Source organism: Pleurodeles waltl, chromosome 4_1 (genome assembly GCF_031143425.1).
Source record: "Pleurodeles waltl isolate 20211129_DDA chromosome 4_1, aPleWal1.hap1.20221129, whole genome shotgun sequence".
NCBI lineage: Eukaryota > Metazoa > Chordata > Amphibia > Caudata > Salamandridae > Pleurodeles > Pleurodeles waltl.
Window position 1 is genome coordinate 304,555,115 of NC_090442.1, and position 14,040 is coordinate 304,569,154.

At 43.8% G+C, this 14,040-nt stretch overlaps 1 protein-coding gene across 1 annotated transcript in view; it reads left to right on the forward strand.

The window, feature by feature from the left end:
* Nucleotides 1-5,833: 5,833 nt before the first annotated feature.
* The window catches only part of PRMT8 (protein arginine methyltransferase 8), an 880,536-nt gene continuing 872,329 nt past the window's right edge, over nucleotides 5,834-14,040 (forward strand). Inside the window, exon 1 of the mRNA XM_069230053.1 lies at nucleotides 5,834-6,521. Coding sequence (XP_069086154.1) covers nucleotides 6,453-6,521 — 69 coding nt within the window. The 5' untranslated portion in view covers nucleotides 5,834-6,452. The remainder of the gene's footprint in view (nucleotides 6,522-14,040) is intronic.

Consider the following 14,040-nt stretch of genomic DNA (forward strand, 5'->3'; position numbering starts at 1 on the left):
AAACCACCAACGGTGAGCTGCCTATGCCCCAAACGTGAGACTTGTAAGTGTTTTACTTACCTTCAAAACTAACCTTTACTTACCTCCCCCAGGAACTGTTGATTTTTGCACTGTGTCCACTTTGGAAATAGATTATTGCCATTTTTACAAAGACTGTATGTGATATTGCTTTCATTCAAAGTTCCTTAAGTATCTTGGGGCCAGATGTAGATACATCACAAATTGCGACTTGCAATTTGCGAGTCATAGCGACTTTCAAATTGCAACTCGCAATTCGCGATGCAGAAAGGTGTCTCAGACACCTTCTGCGACTCGCTATGGGGTCGCAAAGACCCACCTCATAAATATTTATGAGGTGGGTCGCAGTTTGCGACCCCATAGCAAGTCTAGGCACTCATGGGGATGGTGGCCTGCTGGAGACAGCAGACCACCATGTCCGTGGCTGCTTTTCAATAAAGCAGTTTTTTTTTCTCTTTGCAGCCCGTTTTCCTTAAAGGAAAACGAGCTGCAAATAGAAAAAATACTGAAACCTTTTTGTTTTGTTTTTTTTTCAGAGTAGGCAGTGGTCCATAGGACCACTGCCTACTCTGAAAAAATAATTTTGTGAGCATTCACAAAGGGGAAGGGGTCCCATGGGGACCCCTTCCCGTTTGCGAATGAGTTACCATCCACTTCAAGTGGATGGTGACTGTGAGTTGATTTGCGACCGCTTTCGCGGTCACAAATCAACTCTACATCGTGGTGCGAATCGCAAATAGGAAGGGAACACCCCTTGTGTTTCTGCATCGCGTGAGGCCTTTGTGCCTCGTAAACGGCATTTTTCACCGTTTGCGAGGCGCAAAAGGCTACCTACATCTGGCCCTAAGTGAAGTACCTTACATTTAAAGTATTAACTGTAAATCTTGAACTGGTGGTTGTTAAAATAAACTAAGAAAATATATTTTTCTATATAAAAACCGATTGGCCTGGAGTAAGTCTTTGAGTGTGTGTTCCTCATTTATTGCCTATGTGTGTACAACAAATGCTTAACACTACACTCTGATAAGCCTACTGCTCGACCACACTACCACAAAATAGAGCATTAGAATTATCTACTTTTGCCACTATCTTACCTCTAAGGGGAACCCTTGGGCTCTGTGCACACTATTTCTTACTTTGAAATATTATATACAGAGCCAACTTCCTACAACACCAGATTTTGAATTTTGAAATATTAATAAATACATTTATTATGGATTTGTGTGATGACATAAATAATCATCAGAGGAGGGATTGCGACAGTGTGACTTTATATTTTTTAATGATTTTTAACGTATTCATCATTTGGTGAATTAACATGCGAAAACGGGTGACTTTTGTAAATGGTTGCCATAATTCATTTTTGGTCTCTGGCTAAGCAAAACTCTAGCTGAAGACATAGTTATTTTCCGTTGCTCAATGCCTACAGAAAAGAGTGTGCTTAATAACTTAATAAATGTATAAACAGCTACCCCTAGCAGGTTGCTGCAATATGTCTTACAAGGTCAGAATTTAATAAGTCATTACACAAGTGTGAATGTTCTATTGTATAAATTGTCACTAATACGTGGTTTCTTCCGCGAGGATGAAAGTAAATGTTACAAGATGAGAAGTTTCTTCCTGAGAAGAGAAGCTTAGAAGAGCTAGAACAATGGAGCCACAGATGAGACGGAAGAGGAAAAGTTACTGTTATGAATGTGTCCTGGTTATTGCCAACGTCATTGCGTTTTGGGTTATAAATTAGAACGACTATTGGTTGAATCGTAACCCACCGCATGTACTGACCAATCATAAACTTTTTGAAGATTAGTATAACAATCTGTGTAGGACTCTCTTGATATTCGTCTTCTTCCTGTTCTTACTCACGTAATGGTGGTTCGAGACGGATTAGCGATGTGGGTTTAGCTGTCGATAGGTCCGATTCTCTGAAGACTTACCTGATGGTGTCCATTTGCTGAAGTAGACTGCACGTTGTTGTTCTATGGGTAATGTATGAAATTGCATTGATATATGTGTCTCTTTTGCTTTGCAGGTACCAGCTGCAACATATAATTAAATTGCTGCATAATAATAATGTTTTTAAAACAACCCGAGCTGGTGTGATTTTCTAAATGTGTGTTTCTAAATTCTTTCACATGAAATCTAACATGTTGATGCTAATTTGTGGTTAATGAGAGAATCTATCTTAACATGCTCATGATTCATATTGACACACTTTGATTGTACTAATGTATACTTTACCTTTGTTGCCAATTCTAGTGTTATTAATCAGTATTATGATTCTTGAGATTATTTGCTTAATTGTTTTGATTAAACTCTGATATATAAGACGTTCTAACCAGCCACTATTGATTCTATATGCTTATCATTTATGCTTGAGAGTTATTTTTGTGACATTAGCATTGTTAATCTAGGGAAATAAATGTACAAATCTTCTTAATAAACTGGTGCGGTTATTGTTTGAGGCCCAGATCTTTGAATATATTGATTATTGTTAATGATTACATTACTCATTATTGACATCCACTCAATCGCATTGTCGTGTCGATCCATTGACCTCTTGCGCAAAATCCACTATTCAGTTTAAAGTAATAGCTAGGATTTCGGTGCTTTGCAGTAGTTTTTGGTAGCAGAGGATGGTTACGTCATCGATGATGATGTCATAATGAGAGTAATGTAACTTGTGAAAATGTATTTTAAAAGGAAACAGATTTGTTGACTTTTCTGAAACGTTATAGGGATCTGATAAGATGAGTTGCTAGTTGCCTTGAGTGACTTTCCCCAGTTCTTGGAGACCCTCTAGGTTGAAAGGTATGTTTCTAGTGGTGTTTGGTTGAATTGAGTGAGGTGATGTTTGCTTGCACATCTTAAGCTAATTTGCAAATGACTGAGATGATATGAGTTCAGAAGGAGTGGATGTACTCCAGTAGAGTTTAGAAAGAGTGGGTGTACTCCAATGGTATGAGAGTAGGGAAGCAGCGTTCTTCATTTGTGTGTGGCGCTTAACACTGGAAACATTTTCCGCGTAGTTGTTCATGACAGACCTAAGTCCAACATGTTAATATTAATTTGTGGTTAGTGAGGGAATGTACCTTCACATGCTCATGATTCATATTGACACTTTGATTGATTGTACTAATGTATACTTTACCTTTGTTGCCAATCCTAGTGTTATTAATCAGTGTTATGATACTTGAGATTTTTTGCATAATTGCTTAATTGTTTTGATTAAACTCAAATATATAAGATGTTCTAACCAGCCACTATTGATTCTATATGCTTATCATTTCTGCTTGAGAGTTATTTTCGTGACATTAGCATTGTTAATCTAGGGAAATAATTTTACAAATCTTCTTAATAAACTGGTGTGGTTATTGTTTATGGCCCAGATCTTTGAATGTATTGATTATTGTTAATGATTACATTATTCATTATTGACATCCCCTCAATCGCATTGTCGTGTCGATCCATTGACCTCTTGCACAAAATCCAATATTCAGTTTAAAGTATTAGCTAGGATTTTGTGACGCTGCAGCAATAGCTAGTGCAAGACGAAACCTCAACTTTTCAAAATGCACTAACACATTTGACCTAGATTTACTAAGGGTTGCACAGTCGCTCATGTATCGCTATGCAATTTTGTCTGCAGGACTTTTTAATGGTAAGTAAGTGAATACAATGCTTGGTGTCACTTGCTTCATAGAAGGGCACATGCTAACTGGTTAAATGTTTCATGATAATTGCAATAATTAAGAGAATTAGGCTCTCAACAGGAGCTACTGGTCTAATTAGGATTTCCAAGTTTCAAAGGAATACAGACTCACAAGATTTTCACTAGGACATCTTACCTGCTCATAGTAGGCCAAATATTTTGGTGAAATGTACCGCAAATGAGGACAAATATCCGGGAATCTGTACAAAAACACTGATTCCCACAAGTAATTTCGCCATTTTCTCAGGGCATACTTTTCTAAGTACAGTATTACTGCACTCAGAAATGTATAACTTGAGGTGCCGGTATTACTGCACACTATATAAAGGGGGCCTTTCTTGTGAAGAAACATTAGACGAATTGATGAAAGTAAGTGAAAGAAAAATGGGAATTGGATTTTAAAAAATCGCTTGCCTTTTGATTTGACAACATTTGTCACAAAAACATGTTGGCATTTTAAAGAAGATTTGAAAACAAATATTGATTGATTTGGGCCATCATCAAGCTGGACACCTGAACAATGACATAATAACAAAGAATTGATCAAGAAATGTGATTGATGAACACCACTGCCTCTGACATTTGTTGTTTTCAAAGGAGCGTATTGATGTGTAGGGGTCAAAGCATTGCTAACTCATGAGAGTCCTTGTGCTTGTCCTAGTCGTACCAGTACAATTTTGTTTTTAAAAACCTGTTGTTAGTACTTTATTATTAGTTTAGCAGTACCTTGTAGACCTTTGAGATGCTGGGAAGGAAGTGCATTCATGTGTATAGTGCCTCTGGACAGTTTTTCAAAAGGACCGAGCACTCTGGATCTCATCACTGGGAAGTTTGTCTAATGTTGGAACTTTTATAGAACTTTCCTATCAGAGGAGCAGTGTGCATCATATAAAAATAACTGGTCTACAGCTGATCTGTCCAGTGAGAAACATCTCTCCTCATCTGGGTCTTCCTATCTTGATTCCTCTCTCTGGCCCCTATTCATAAATGAACATTATATGGGTGGAAGATCACATATCTGAGATCTTATGTTTTTCTCTATATAAGGTTCCTGAAGTACGCCTGAAAAGCTGTGTCCATGGCAGGGTTCCATGCATACTTCTGGAAATGGCATGTGACATAGCCTGTGCAGTCCTAGTCCCCTCTGCAGAATCCTACATAGCGTACACTTTTGCAGTCCCTTGTGAACACACATTTTTTGCCCACTTGAAAAACATTTTCCCTTTGGAAAAAGCCCTTGCTCTACACCTCCAAGATGAGGGAGTAAGCCGTCCTTCACTCCCATCTTGGAAGGGGAGTTAATCATTGATTATTTCCAGGGGGTAAATGGTCAGAACAATCTGTTCCCCTCTTTAGTCCTTGAAGGGGGTTAATCTCTGACCATTTCCAGGGTGGGAGAGGTTTAGATGGGTGTTTGGGAATGCCCATAACAGTACATGTTTGTGAGCGCTCCCAAGGCAGATCACTCCTTGGAATGCCGTCTTCCCTTGAGTGGGCTTTACTACCGCAGTGGAGAAATGCACAGTAGTAAATACATAGATGCGTGCCAGGACTCTTTTTGTTAATTCCTGGTTGGAGTACATGAAGGCATTTTTGGCTACGCTTATGTCTGATAATCCCCGAGTGACTAAGGGCCAGATGTAGCAAAGGGTTTTTCCCATTCTGTGTCAATGGGAAAATGTGTTTGTACATATGGCCCTAAGGCCTTTTGCTTTTAACTTTCTTGTTCACTCTTTTTCCTGTTTTTCACTCCGTCTCTTTTTGTTTCTCTCGTCATTTGATGCTTCTCAGCCTGCTCCCTTTTTGCCCCCTTTCCCTATCTCTCCTAGTGCCCCAGTTTGTCTCTGCCCTTTTTTCTAACTCGTTCTCCTTTTCAGTCATCTTCTAACACTCCGTCGTTGAGATAGGCAAACCAGTCCACCTGTCTATCTCACTCTCTCTGTCGTTTGGTCTCTTTCTGTCTCTCTCACACACACAGGCAGGGGCGAGAGTGATACATTTCTCTGCATATGGACCTTTTTCCCCCTGCCTCTCTCTGCCCAGCACTACACTTTCCTCTCTCGCTCCTTCTCAACTAAACGTCTTCACAACCTTCACAACATTAAAAACAAGCTGAAAGAGTTGATAGCCTGACCCAGAAAATCGATCTCGCGCCGGCTCTGGTGCTCTGGCAGCGAGGAACAAGAAAGCGGGGCTTGTGACAGAAGAAAAGTTGCCCGCTCCCCTCTCAAAGACAGAGGCTGCGGAGAGAGTTCAGAGACGGCTCACGCTGCACCACATCTAACGCGCGATTGAGAGGGGGAAGGATGGGGCGCTGCTCTGCAATAAGCCAGCTCTATTCTTAGAAGCCAAGTTTCCCCGTGAGAAATAATAAGGGAGCACCGGGCAATGCTTTTATTGCATATTGTTTGCTTTTCAGAGATCCTCCGTCTCTTGCCTGAGATCGCGAACCGATGAGTGCACACACCGGCTCAATGCTTATTTGATTTTCTTTCTTTTTTATACTTTCCTGAAAGATCATTTTTCAGGCGCAGCACTTGGTCCGCTCAGTTGCTGCATCTTCTTTTCCTAACGTCTGCGAGCAGTTACCTTCCCCGTAGACGAGATTGTATCGTTGTTTTATGAGACAAAGTCCAATTCAAAAAGGGATTCCCTCAAGACTGCAATACGGAGATTGCCGGTTTTGTTTTCAGAAATTTGAAGCGCTCCTCGCCTAGCTCTTATGGGAATGAAGCACTCCTCCCGCTGCCTGCTCCTGAGGAGGAAAATGGCGGAGTCCGAGAGCACTGAGGTAGGACGGGGGGAATCTTTCACACACGGCACAGCCAAGGAGCACACTGCAGCATGGGTGGAAGGGGTGGGGGGAGTTGATCGGACACTTCCTAACTGTGCACTGAACAGCAATGTTCAGTCTATCTATCTATCTATCTATCTATCTATCTATCTATCTATCTATCTATCTATCTATCTATCTATCTATCTATCTATCTTTGCCTGCAATGACAACTTCAGACATCTCTGTACTTTCTCTCCGTGTGGCTTGCTGATGTTATACATACACATCTAGTCAATGCAGTGTTTCAGTACTTCTTTGTTCCGATTCATTTAGTGTTTATCTTAAAGTTAGAAAGTGACTTATACGCATCAGCTACATAGCTCAATTTCTGGCTCCCCATAGAGCACATTTTGGTTGATATATAATTACACTTTGCTTTATTCGGCGTGAATAATGCTGATAGTGCTTGTTTCCCTATCATTAGGGGTGCGCATCCCCATGTTGCATTCAAGAAGTGATTTCAGTATGCCATATTTACGGGAACTTGAAAGTACACCTAATGATAGGAACTTAGACCTCATTCCACAGGTGAACAGTTGCTCGAATGGATCGCTATGCCCTTTAGATGCCGAGACTATGGTTCTTATCTACGGCAGAATATAGCTGCTATGGGACATCCAGTCCCTGCAGAGCGACAGCCGAAAAGCGGAGGGCTGTCGGTGGCTGCTTTGCAGAGGAGACTCTGGCACTATGCGGGAAGTGTGCGGCAGACGACGCACGCCGAGGCTGCAGTGGCGCGCGATGGTTTTTCTGAGCAGGCGAGAAGCAGAAAGAGCTGTCCAGGGTCCTGAACCGACCGGTATGTAAACAAACCGCAGGGGTCGAAGATGTGGGCGGCTCAAGGGCACAGCAGTGTAGACTACACACACCTCCCTTCAGCACCGGCAAGGAAGCGCACAAATTCACTTCACCCCGAAAACATTTCCCATCACTCTTTCCTCTAAATTTCATATATGAGAGATTACTTTTGATTAAAACAAAATCAGAAATGCTACTTCGATGCTCACGTTGCACGGCAACATGTTCGAGGAAATGCAATGATTTTCTTCCATTGCCATTCTACTTTACCCAAGCGCACAGCCGCCTGGAGTTCTCTTCTCAAGCTATCTGTGAAAAACGCGAGGGTTTCCATGCACAAGATTTCTTTATGCAGCACAGCTGTTCGAACATTGCTCAATCTTTCCCTAGTGGGATTGGCAATTATCCGGCACAGCGTTTATTGCCAGCGCTGATGGTGTGCTGGCATCTTTCTTATCTGGCATGTACTTTTAGTCTAGGGCCCTTCACGTGCGCATTTCATGCTGTGAGGGCACAGTGACCCCAGGTCACCCATCCTGTGTCTTCTCTCCTCGCCTTCACTGAGTTGTACGCCTGGCGTTTATTTCCTTTCAGGAGACGCATTCCGCCAGTGAAAGGGGTTTCTATTAATAGCATCAGAGATGCACCAGTGAAATGCCGCCCTGCGGTGCGCGTGCGCCTGCCACTCGCATTAACCAGCAGAGGAGACACATTAGAGAGCCAGGGGCGCACCACGCCACCTGAACACCGTCCACACGTGAGGGGTTCGAATCGGCCATTTGATGGCACAGAGACATGCACAAAATTGACTTCAGTCTCTGACAACCTCCTTCCATATTGTTACTTCTTATTTGACATCTAAAGGGTACAGATAGGCCATAAAAAAGGACATCCAGCTCTCCTGGTACTTTAAGGATACCTTTCCAAAAGCGGTTGAAGGTTTCTATCATACACTGAAATCTGAATAGTTTTGTTGAGAGGTGCTATCAGTTTAGTGGGAAACTGTGTCAGACATAGGCTCTTAGTACGCTACTGTAATTATTCTATACATTGAAACTGGAGTGTTGTGCTCATATTAGTACTTATTACAAATACTGCATGAAAACTGATCCCTTGGGGTTTTCTATGTCAATATTTCGACAGGAAAAAATGCACAACATGGAGAAAGTGGCTGGGAATGGGAGAAATACCCGTAGAAATAAGGTTACAAGGGGTCATTTGAAATCCTGAGAGAAAAAAATCAGAATGCTGCAGTAAATCTGCACTCCGGAATAGAATTTCCGTGTCTGATTTTCCAATATTCTGAATTTTTATGTGGTATTTCTAAAGAACAACTTTTGCGATGACTTTCTGGGTAGGGTGTTTGTGCATATGTCCAGACTTCCATCTTCGTACCTTATATATCAAAGGCTAAGTTATCCTCTTTATGTCTTTTGGTTCGTGTCCTACAGTTCTGTCTCCTTAGTTATCCGTTCATCTCCCGTAATGTGTATGTTGGTGTTTTTGTTTCCCATTACCGATTCTGGGTTGTATCAGCTTTCTTGTTTGACTTGAGTATTCTTGTAATATTGTCTTTGCCCGTGCTTTCAGTAGAGATGCCTGTTTCTTGTTCTCCAGTCCTCCTCTTTTATCAGTTTTCTAAGTGTTGACTTTCTGTGTTGGTTGTTATTAGCCAGTAACTGTTCCGTTGTCCCTTGAGTCACATGCGCATGTTCATTGCCCACTATGTCTCTGAAGAAGTCAGTTGTCTGTGTTTTCTTGCTTCTTTGCCAGTAACCCTCACCCTTTGTTCAGTGCCCTTGTTTAGTTCGGGTCTGTTCACCTCTGAGCATTTTATTCTTCTTTAATGCAGAAATCTAATCCAAGTAAGCCACTGATGAACTGGCTTACCCATGATTGTCATTGTTAGGGCGTTATTAGTGTGCATTCATGTATCAAATTTTAGTTTTTTGGCCTTTTATTCTGTGCATGGTCTTACTTCACTGGAACTCTTCTATATGCCTCTGTGCCTCCTTTATCTTCACCTACATACTGACTTGAGCCCCCTTCCCTGTGTGTGCCTCCTCTCCATTCTTGTCATTTTTTGTGCTTTTTTCTATGACTGTAATGGTTTATTTCAATGTTTGTCTTTCTTCTACTCCCTATCTTTTGCTATATGCTCAAATACTAAGTTTTCTCTCACTTCTAAAACCTTTCTTGGACGGTGCTATCACTTTGTACGATGTCTGTGGTTGTGTCATGCATCCCATACCTTTTTAATAATGGGAATGTAAATAATAATACATGATTAAAAGTGTATTTGCACTTGCACATCTGCACATGGCAGTGGAGCAAGGATGAGTTGAAATCCAGAAGCTGTCAAATACACTTAAGGCTGGTTTTTAATGGGGACTGTTAGACCTGACATGCTGAGGTAGTGGTTCCCCAAACCTTTTAGCTTTTTCCCACAGGTTTTGCTGATTCTCTCTTAGTGGCCTTGGGGCACTTCTTATGTATCCGCTTGTCATAGCAGGCCTGTGTGTGGGCACTCGCACCAATGGTGTTCTTAACGATGTGTTAAGCCTGCCCTTGGCAGGCTTGTGTGTGTGCAAGGACATGTATGACCAGGGAGTTAGAAATACCCATGTGAGGAATGCTCTGCCCATAGGTTAACACAAGGAACATTTACAATTACTCCTAAATGAAATAGTTGATTGCTGTGGAACAGCCTCATAATGTTTCTTATCACTGAAATTGTCCAGACGGTCCCCTTCCTATGGTAAAGGTGGTTTAGTCAATAATAACAGAAATGCCACTTCTAGAAAGTGTGCACTTCTCTGCCCTAAAACACGGTGGGGGTCATTCTGACCCCGGCGGGCGGTGGGAGCCGCCCGCCTGGAGGGAACCGCCAGAATACCGCTGCGCGGTCAAAAGACCGCCGCAGGTATTCTGGGTTTCCCACTGGGCTGGCGGGCGACCGCCAAAAGGCCGCCCGTCAGCCCAGTGGGAAACACCCCTCCATGAGGATGCCGGCTCCGAATGGAGCCGGCGGAGTGGAGGATGTGCGACGGGTGCAGTGGCACCCATCGCGAATTTCAGTATCTGCTGAGCATGGGCACTGCAGGGGCCCCCAGGGGCCCCACGACACCCCTCACCGCCATCCTGTTCCTGGCGGGCGGAACCGCCGGGAACAGGATGGCGGTGAGGGGGTCGGAATCCCCATGGCGGCGCAGCAAGCTTTCCGTTTCTGGCCGCGGAATGCCCGGCGGAGCACAGCCAGCCTGTTGGCGGAGCTACCGCCGACCCCGGCCCCGGCGGTCCTTGACCGCCGGGGTCAGAATGACCCCCGGTGTGTCTTTTAAACATGACTTGACTTAGGAGGGAGAGGTTTTGACATGTGGCCTCTCCGAGCCAGCTCATGTCCCCACTGAAGATGAAGATCTGCATTCCACGTCCCATGGCAGGCAGTGCTAAAATTTAGGGGAGACATCTGTGGCTCAAAGGGGAACCCTCTCAACTACCCCCAACTTCAAAGGCACACCATAGTATAACTGCTGGTGCCACACTGCAGCAAACTAGAGATACGCTTGTGAGGACGCAGGACCGGAGGTACTGGACTGCGTGGTGTACACTGTCAGAGGAATCTGTTGTGCATATGGAGTAATTGCTGCCAATGGAAGGGACTGTGCACCCTTTCTGAATCATGACTGGCCTGGGCTGATTGCCGCTGTTGTGTGGCACCCCGACATGTGCTCTCAAAGGGATTGTTGGCTTGCCCCATGTTCTTTCGTGGAGGTCTCTGGAACATGAAAGACCTCCTGTGAGGGACCTATAACTTTTACCTGTGACATCTGGATAACGATGCCCTCATAAGCGTCCACGTCATCTTCTCGATCACATCTGGTAGCAGTGGTGCGAGCGTGGAACCAAGTATTGTACCTGGAGACCAGATTGCCTGGTGTGGTGCCCCAAAGGAACGGCCTGTATTCAAGGAATGTGGCCCTGCATTGTGGCACCTCAACATACATAAGTGTCTTGTTGGGGAGCGGATTCACCGATTGCAGGACCCTGTGTAGTCAGATTTGTTGACTGTGCCACATTTCTCTTATGAAACACTCTGACTCAGGCTCATTGCGTGCACTTTCTGATTCACAGGTTGCTACCTTCAGCGCTTGGGATGTAACCAGAGTAGTGCTGCATTCTACCTCATTTGGCATCACTGAACTTGCGCTCTCTGTGTTTGACTGGAATTGTCTCGTGCGACTCAAGTCATTGTGCACCAGACGTTGTGCCTCATTCCAGAGACGTACGGATTAGGTAGATCTCTGCGTGTGAATGAAATTGTCTGCTGCAACTCAAGCCATCATGCACCAGATGTTGTGCCTCATCCCAGGGATGCATGGAATTGGTAAATCTTCATGTGTGACCGGGATTGGCTGCTGCGGTTCAAATCATCATGCACCAGATATTGTGCCTTATTTCAGGGAGGTATTGAATTGGTAACTCTTCATGTGCAATTGGAATTGTCTGGTGTGACTCAAGTCATCGCACACCAGACATTGTGCCCCATTTTCAGAGGGGTGCGGAGGAACAGATTTGTGTATAGGAGTGCCCGGCTTGGCGCTGTTTTAAGTGTCATGTGTCATGCAGTGACCCTCTCCCCGGGCTTTGCAGTATAGGGCCTGTGCCGGAATGCACGGTGCAGATATCTTTGAGTGAACTTCCTGAGTGTGGGGGGGTCAAACCTCTATTTGCTGACTGCTGCCTGAACATCTTGGTATCTCCTTTTCCCCCCACCTTTCCCCCAGGACCCTGATTAAGTGTGACTCTGGCTGCAATCGGCCTATTACCCAGGGAAAGGTTTTTGTCATCTACAGCTGTGGGGGTGGGTTAGAAGGGGTTGGTTGAAGGGTGGAGGAGGGTTTGGGCCCACGGGGTATTCAAGTACGGTGACCACTGACCTGACGGATATCAGTGCACCACATTAGGGTGCTGGGAGCAAGTGCATGCGAGTGCATGCTATACGAGCCTCCCTGATATCCATGGCCTTGCATAGTGGTGTGGAGTGAGTGTGTGGGAGTGACTGTCTGTGATCAATTGCTGCCATTCACGCTGTTTAGTTACCAAAAAATTATCATGGTTGACATTGGTTTTTGCCCTTGTGGCCTAGGTCAACAAGGCTATTTTAAAGGGCTGCAAATAGCTGTGTGTACACATTGCTGCTACAGTTGTGAACCGGGGTACACCCAATAATTGTGTGGTATTGAATTGGAATAATTGCAAGGGTTGGTAGTGGGCTGACAATGTTTTGCACCGCATGAGAGTGTTGGGAGGGCAAGTAGTATTTTCTGACCAAGTGTACATATTGCTGATGTCGTTTTAACAGATTTGGGCCTAGTATGGCTAGTGTTGTTTCCAAATGTGATTTATGCTCAAAATTACATGATGTACATTACATGTCGTGTTAAATAATGTCTGTTGAATACAAATCTTCTTTACATACACAAAGTGTGAAGTCTCTTTTGTGAAGCTCATTGCATTTGTGTAAGACTGCTGTGCCAATGCTTTATATATTGCCTTTGTGATAAGCCTGACTACTCAGTGCTAAGCCACTCAAGGATGAGTGCAGGTTATACAGTGAGGGCCTCATTTGCAAGGCCTGTGGTGCAGGGCGGTGCAGAAAGTGTCTTGCTGCACCGCCCTGCGCCACAGGAAAAGGGCAGATATGTACAGTATCTACCAGATACAGTACATTTCAGTCCTCTCCCCCTGCACTGTTGCACAAATTGCTGCCATGCACCAAAGCAGGTATCCTTGCACTATGGTTTGAGGGTGCCTGTTTTGTGGTTATGATTGTTTTTGTGCAGGAAAGGATGCCTTCCTGCACAAAACAATCACAAGAGGTGTTTTCCTCTTTCTTTGTGTGCTGCAGAATGCAGCACACATAGAAAGAAAAGAAAACTGGGAGAAACAAAGATATTTATCCCTGTTGTGTCACTCTTACGTTACCCATGAGGCCCTGAGGTGTAAATCTGTGAATGCATCAGATTTCTTAGGGTTCCATGGGTGTTGTATGGCAAAAGCCCAAGAAACACCCATGGAATGCCCCTTTAGCACAGTGTTATTCACGAAAGGGGCCCATATTTACAAGTCCATGAAAAGCCACGCAAACATGGGCTGGCACACTGCCCCACGGAGCGTAAACAAAAATTATGCTCTTGTGGTGCAATGTGCCACTATTGCCTCCTAAATGAGGCCCTGAGTGTAAACATCCACCCCTGACGTGAGCGGCACATTCTGCCTGGCAAGGGCCTCACTGCAGCCAACGAGAACGTGCCGCCTTCAACAAGTTCTTACACCAATTGGTAAGGGAGGCAAATCAAAAGCACTTGTATGCCTTTTCTACTCAGCATTGTCACCTTGGAGACCAACATATACTGGCCCAGAAAGCAATGTTTAAAACAAAACATGTTTAAGGAGTAAATCATCTAAGCAGCGCAACTGGCACTTGTTCTATTGATTAAAGAGCCTGGAAAATTATTTTTGGCATGGTATTATATGCAAACTCTTCTTATCAGAAATTTGTGTTACTATTCTGCAAGTACGATACTTGAACTTATTGTGGAGTTATTTGAGAAAATACAATTATTTTTTTCCAAAGATTCAGATAGGCACATTATTTCTCAAGTTAATCTTC